Raw genomic sequence first — 7,366 nt, 5'->3', positions numbered from 1 at the left:
TTTTTGAGATGGAGTCTTTTGCCCAGGCTGGAGTGCAGTGGCATGATCTCGGCTCACTGCAGCCTCCACCTCCTGGGTTCAAGCAGTTCTCCTGCCTCAGCCTCCCAAGTAGCTGGGACTACAGACATGCACTGCCACACCAGCTAATTTTTGTATTTTCAGTAGAGATGGGCTTTCACCATGTTGGCCAGGATGGTCTTGATCTCCTGACCTCGTGATCCACCCGCCTCGGCCTCCCAAAGTGCTGGGATTACAGACGTGAGCCACCGTACCCAGCCAACAACCTTAAATCTTCAGGCTTATGAATAATTTTCTTTGACTCCATGTCCCACCTTCCAGACCCTGGGGTGAGGATTGGGTCTCCAAAGCTCTAGGGGACTCTACACCCATGGTTTTGGCTAGTTGTAGCACATGTATTAGCTGTCACAGGTTAGAGTTCATGCCTGCAGCTCTCCCAGTCTAGTGTTGCACCTATAGGTCTGGGGTCTGGTGGAGGCTTCCCCTTCACAGCAGCTCCACTAAGCATTGCCCTAGTGGGGACTCTGGGCAGTGGCCCTGCCCTCATGGCTCCACTGGGCATTGCTCTAGTGAAGATTCTGCTACAACCCTACCGTTAATGTCTGTCCTTTGCCTGGGCTCCAAGACTCTCTTGGGCATCCTTTGAAATGTAAGTGGAGGTAGTCCTGCTTCCACAGCTGTTGTACTCTGTGTGTCTACAAAGTTACCACTATGTGGATGCTGCCAAAGTTTATTGTGTATATCTTCCGGAGCAGCAATGTGAACCAAACTTGGGTTTGCTTGAGCCACAGCTGCTCAAGGAGTGCTGCACCAAAATGTGGCAATCAGAGGCTTGAGGTGGTACCATACAGAGAGCCCCAACATCCCATGGGAGCCTGGCTTCTCCCTTCAAATTGTTCTGCCCTCAAGGTCCTGGCACTCTGGGCCTGTGATGGGCATGGCAGCCTGGAAGATCTCTGGTATGCCTTCTGGGACATTCTTTCATTTTTTTCTGATGAATAGCATCTGGCTGCCTTCTATCCATACTAATCTCCTTATCAAATGGTCCCTTGGCCACACCCTTGGTGTTCTTTCTCAAACTTGCCTTTTTAAACTTTACATGGCCAGGCTGAAAGTTTTCCAAATCCACCATACCATTCTAAGTTCTGTTTCCGTTTCAATTGTAAGCTCTGTCTTTAGTTCATGTCTCTCTTCTTGTATTTTACTGTAAATGAAGCCATGCAGTGCCCTCCACACTTTGCTTTGATAGTTCTTCCAGATATCCTGGTGCATTGCTTACAATTTTTGCTTTCGACAAAACATTAGACACAGGTACAATTAAGCCAAGTTTTTTTTTTTTTTGCCACTTTATAGCAAGGATGGCCTTTCCTCTAATTTCCAACACCTTACTCCTCATTTCCATCTAAGACCTCTACAGCATTGCCCTTACCATACATATTTCTACAAGTATACTGTTCATGACCAGGTCAGTAATTTCTAAGATGACTTAAGTTCTCTCTACAGCTCACCTCCCTCTTCTTCTGAAGAAGGGCCCTCACCAGAATTGCCCTTAATGCTCTGTTTAATGCAATGCAGGGTTTTTCTTTTTTCTAGTATTCACTTCAAAACTGTTCCTACTTAATCATTACCTAGTTCCAAAACCACTTTCATATCTTTAGATATTTATTATAGCAATACCAATACCAATTCAGTACGAATTTCTGTCCCAGACCATTTCTGTTACTATAACAAAATGATTTAGACTAAATAGTTTATTTCTCACATCTGTAGAGGCTGGGAAGTCCAAGACCAGGACACCCACAGGTTTAGTGTCTGGTGAGGGCTTGGTCTTTGTTTCCAAGACGGTGCCTTGAACATTGTGTCCTCACATGGCAGAAGGGATGAAAGGGAAAAAAGAGGGTTAGCTAGTTTTCTCTAATCTCTTCATGATGGCATAGCCCTCATGTTCTAGTTCATGTCCTTAAGGCTCCACCTCTTAATAATGTTGCATTGAGGAATAATTTTCAACATTAATTTTGAGAAGGGACACAAACATTCAAACCATAGAACCAGCATTGCCTAGGAATGAAGTAGGTCACAACCTTGTAATAAGCTATGGAAGAATAATTACAGGAGTGTGTGCCATGAGAGTGAATGTTGAAAGTGCTATAGAAATCAAAAGAACAAAGTTCAGTAATTGAGAGTTAGGAGAAATTAGAATGAATTGGTAGCACTCAAAAAACCCTTCCCATGAGCTCATAGGATTTATACTGAGGTTTAATGCATCAGTTGGATTTTGACAAGTACAGAGAATGACACAGGACAAAAGAAGATTGGTAGGATCAAGCTTAGTACCTCTGGGAGATACTGTAGTATCAGAGATACTTGGAGACCACAGGGCTCTGTGGCCTTCTTGTAGCCCCTTCATGTTTTGGACCATTCAACAATGCATTTAAAGTATAACTTCTATCTTCATTATTTACTGAAGCACAAACTTTTCTGGGTTGTGTGCGTGTTTGTAAGAGAGTCTGTGCTTGTGCAGGGCTATAATAGACATGAGAGGATGAATTCTCAATTCTGTGGGGCTGATCACGCTATCAAAAGGACCACTCTATTCTCTTTCGGCAATTGGTGATTTAGAAACCCCAGTGCACCCAGCCTTGCCCTGGACTTCTCATAAGAGGACGAGCGGTGCTATCATCTTGCTTCCTGTGGAGGCAGCTGGATCTTCCAAGGAGAAGCTCCTTTTAATTGATGATTTCTGGCCAGCATTCAGGGATGGGACTTGCCATTTCAGATGCTGGTCTACTTTCTCAAGAACATGGTTGGTGAGGTTCAGAGATGGTTATTTAGCATATGATAGGTGACCCGAGGATATATTTTTGGGGTGTAAAAGCTTTGTCATCAGATATAGGGACTCCTTTGGGGATGATGAAAACGTTTTAGAACTAAATAGAGGGTCTGGCTGGATCACACACTGTGAATGTACTAAATGACATTGAATTGTACACTTGAAAATTGTTAAAAGTATGTGAATTTCACCTCAAATTCAAATAGGAAACCAACATCTTTCTCATCATTGTAAACACAGAATTCAGGAAGATATCTACATCTGAGAGAGAGAGGTGGTGGTTGTGGGGGTTCCAGGCGGGTGAGGAGCACAGAGGTCTATGCAAATCGTTGTTAAAAGACTAGTTCTGAGGTGGTCAATGTGTGGTTCTTGGACCAGCAGTATTGGCATTGCCTGGAAATTTATTAGAAAAGAAAATTCTTGATCTTCAACCCAGATCTATTGAATCAGAGGCTGCAGATGGACCCCAGTAGTCTGAGTTTTAACAAGCTTTCCAGATGATTCTGATGCATGCTGATGTTTAAAATCTATTGATCTAGATTCTGGGTTGGCAGGTATGTTTAGATGTGTTGGTTTTCTAATTAAATGTAAAACCAAATTAAACAAGTAAATACAGTCATGTGAGGACTAATGATGACTGTATGTTCAGATCTAAGCATGATATTTTATGCACTTGAGACTTATTTGGAAAAGGAAAAACACTTCCTAGCAACCTATTGATCTTAATATGGCAACACCCACCTCTAAACCAACACAGAACAATATAGATTTAGAACAGATGTCATATCAAAATAAAAAAGTTTTAAAGTTCTGAAATAGAAGGGAAGAATGATGGTAATTAAAAATGGATGTTTCTCCCTGAACATTAGGGAGAAAACCAATCTCTCCTCTTGGTTCACAGCATAAGCCTTTGCACCAAGTTTTTTCCAAGTTTCTGCCTTCATGCTGACTCTGACATCTGCTCTACCTGGCAGCACGTGGTGCATGCTTTGTGGGCTTCCGATCTGTGCAGAGCAAGGGGTAGCCACGGGAGATGTTATCTCCCCGAGTGAGGAGAGATGGGTGGCTTCAGTAGAGATGTTACAGCTCTTCTGCTCCCAGCAGGCCCTGTGGATGGCTGCCAGGTTTGGATCAGACTGGGAGGACTGGCCTGTCTCCAGTTTGTGCTTGGACCTTAGTGAGAATGGAGCATGTGCCTGGAGTAATTGCCTCCTCAGCGCAGCAGCCTGGTTGCTATTGTTGTCCTGCTATTTTTCTCTGAACAAGCCATGTTATCTTCTCCTGTGAATATTAATTTCCCCTGAGTTAGGATAATTGAGCTGAGAGCAGCCATCTGCAGAGCTGTGCCATGTTGGCAGGGCTTTTCAGCAGGTCCTGGCCAGAGGACCATTTCTTGGAGTGGTTTCCACTTTGCCCCCACTAAGAACCTATCCTTTCACAAGTGAGGTTACAGGGCTTATCCCTCAACCTTCAAGCCGGGGATAACAGAGTTTGGGACTCAAACCCAGGATTTCTGAATTTCAAATTTGGAGTTTTTCCTCTAGCTTTTGATGTTTTTAAGTGTCTTGTACATGGAAAGAGTCAATAAATATCTGCTCAATGCATGGATTTGTGCTTAGATCAGAAGTGAGATTACATTTCAAGCTGATGAGAGCTTTGAACAATATTAATTATTCAGATCAGGAAAAAGTACAGTTTGACAATTGTGTTATGGTTGGAATGAGTAATAAACAATTCAAAAAGACAAAATAAATAGATCACGGATATTGCCCACATTGATAGCTTCTCTGTTTTTGGTTGAAAATACTTACTAGGTATGTACAATGTGCAGACCAAATAGAGTTAGTCTCTGTTCTGAAGAAGAATGTCTATCAGTGGGAAGGATTGTTGTAATTGCCCACCTGTGGTCTAAGCACTAGGCAATCAGAGCAACTCAGAGTGCTATGGGGTTAGAGACTCAAAGCCAGCAAGGAATATTCTCTAAAAGGTAATTACAAACCCAATTATCAACTGTGGTTGTTGATAGAAGAGCTAATACTTTCCAACTTGTGCATGATCTGTGGCCCCATCTGATCTCTTTGTGTTTCCCCCACAATCTAGGTAACAACTGGTGGAAGAGCCAGCTACTACGTGTCTTATCGAAGAGAGACCTTTGCTCAGATAAAGCTGCCTAAGTACTCATTGCCAAAGGTACTGCATGCACCACCAGTGGTCCTGGATCCCTCCAGGCAAAGGGAGGGTTGGAGAGGCTGCCTTGTTGGGCTGCTGGGAGGTTTGATCTGTTTGGAAGACTGTTGGCATTTAGACTGACTCACCACCTAGCAGTTTGGCCTCCCCTAATGGTGCACAACCTGGATTTTGATTCCTGTCTCAGCTGGGTACCAGCCAAGAGCTTTGATTTCCTGTGACTCAAAGGTCTGGTATAACCTTGGGTCACTTCCCAGGGGCAGTAATGAAAGGAACACTAGCTTTGGAATCCCCTCTGAGGGGCTCTGTCTTTTGAAAAGGTCTTTGTCACCAAATAGAAGGCCAAACTCAGGCAGAAGAACAGATCCTATATGAGTGTCTCTAAAAGTGCACAGATAAGTCTGGTGGTTTTCTTGCTTCTCTCTACATATTAAGGCTAAATAGAAATGTGCTGCCTATGTTTCTACTCTCCCCTGCCACTGTGAGTAATTAAAAAGGGGTAAATTAATAGAATGTTAATATCAAATGTTGCCATTTTAACTCTTCTATTGAAAAATCATAAAACGTACTTTGGGGACCCCATTCCTTGTGAACATTGGCTTCTGGAGGGAGATGGACCTTAGAATCTCAGTGTGAAAATGTACAGGTTATAAATGTATCACTTAATGAGGCTACAAAGAAGTAAAATCTCAGGATGGACACATCAAGTGTAATGTTGCAAAGACTTGGGTCTCTAAGCTAGTGCTAAGAAACATTATGAAAGGCTAAATGATTACAGAGGTAGAGAAATTGTGGCATGAGAAAGTGGATAATTTCCTACCCCCAGTTGTTATTTATTCATTAATTTATGCATGTATGTCTTCATGTATTCATTCATTTAGTCTTTTGTGTATCTGTTCAACTATTCTTTCTCCATTTTTTTTACTCTGTGAACTAAACTCTGTAAATAGAGGAGTGAATAAGACACAAATGGTCCCCGCCTTCATGGATCTCATATTCTGGTAAAAAAGACACTAAATAAGCAACAGTGGATATGAGAGTGTTATGGAAATTCAAAGGCCATCTTGGCATAAAAGGTGGTTTTTGTTGACTATGGGTACTGAGGGCAGTTTCCTAGTAAAAGTCATGTTTAAGCTGATATAAGAAAAATAAAGGAGTTAATTCTGCAAAGAAAGATGGGAAGAAGTTGATAGAAAATATATGCATAGCCAGATTTTAAGAGACAGCACAGTTCATTCAACAAACCAAAAAGTCATCTTGAGAGACTAGGTTGCAGAGAGGCTGATAAGGTCAGCAGAGACCATCTTAAGTAGCTTCATGGGCCATGGAAACCAATTTCTCATTTTCTATATCCTCTCTCTGATTAGCTTTATGGAACCATTGTGTAGTATTGTGTTTTCAGGATGTACCCATCAGATATTCTAAACCCAAACAGGAAAGAGGTATTCTAGCTTGGAGAAGATTAGAAAGGGGAAATTCACAGTTACACTCTTTCTAAAGGAGAATGCCCCGTTGCAGTAACCTGAAGGTCTCCATGTTTCTAAGCCTAGAAAATGAGTTTAGGGAACTTTCCACGCCATCTCCCTGAGGTAGAGTTTATTTTGTCTCTGTGTGTTGCGTATTTTATGTATTTTTAACCTTCTAAAGAAAACAAACCATTCACTCCCCTGGACAGTGTGGCTGCAGGTGGGAACAAATGAGGCCCTGAATTGATCACAGCCACAGAACACTCCATTAATGATTAGCAACCCCGAGGCAATTTTGTGGTAGAGTGCCATCCACTCAGCCCCTTTTATAGAGCCTCATCCAGAGCAGCTTCTCATTAATATGAAGGCTGCTGTGAAAATAGCTGGATGGTTATTGATCTCCTTTATTAGCCAGTGCTGGCCTGGTTTTCATAGTCAAAGCTGAAGAGGTGGGGACAGAGAGGGTGGAAGAATATTGGTTCTTTTCATTGTTTGAAAATGGAAATGCTTTTAAGCAAGTTGTTGCTGTTCCACGCAGTATCGATGCTTTTAGGTGACTTGCTTAGAAACAAAGTCATGGAAAACTCCCTGTCATCATTGCCCTCGCACCTCTGCTCCCAGTTTACATGTTCAGAATATGCTGTCCTGGGGCACTCCACGGCTTTGGAGTGTTTGGCAGAGAATGAAACGAGCACCATTAATAATGAGCAGCATTGTTGGGAGCTCCAGCCTTGCGCTGAGCCCTCCATTACTCAGTCCCTGGGCATCAGGTTGGTACTCTTAGTCCAATAGGCATGAAAAGCATGCAGCAGTAGAGGGCATGGGGGGGCAGGTGACAGGGAGCAGGTAACCTAGAGAAAAGACA

The 7,366-nt window shown here is 42.7% G+C and overlaps 1 protein-coding gene across 1 annotated transcript in view; it reads left to right on the top strand.

Annotated features, from left to right (window-relative positions):
* Window positions 1-7,366, top strand: part of SORCS3 (sortilin related VPS10 domain containing receptor 3) — a 609,576-nt gene that overhangs the window by 480,711 nt on the left and 121,499 nt on the right. The window contains exon 8 of the mRNA XM_017500803.2: window positions 4,949-5,038. Coding sequence (XP_017356292.1) covers window positions 4,949-5,038 — 90 coding nt within the window. The remainder of the gene's footprint in view (window positions 1-4,948; window positions 5,039-7,366) is intronic.

Source organism: Cebus imitator, unplaced genomic scaffold, assembly GCF_001604975.1.
Source record: "Cebus imitator isolate Cc_AM_T3 unplaced genomic scaffold, Cebus_imitator-1.0 Scaffold271, whole genome shotgun sequence".
In the NCBI taxonomy this organism is placed as follows: domain Eukaryota; kingdom Metazoa; phylum Chordata; class Mammalia; order Primates; family Cebidae; genus Cebus; species Cebus imitator.
Note: the sequence above shows the minus strand (reverse complement) of the source record. Positions and strands in the feature narration are given on the sequence as shown.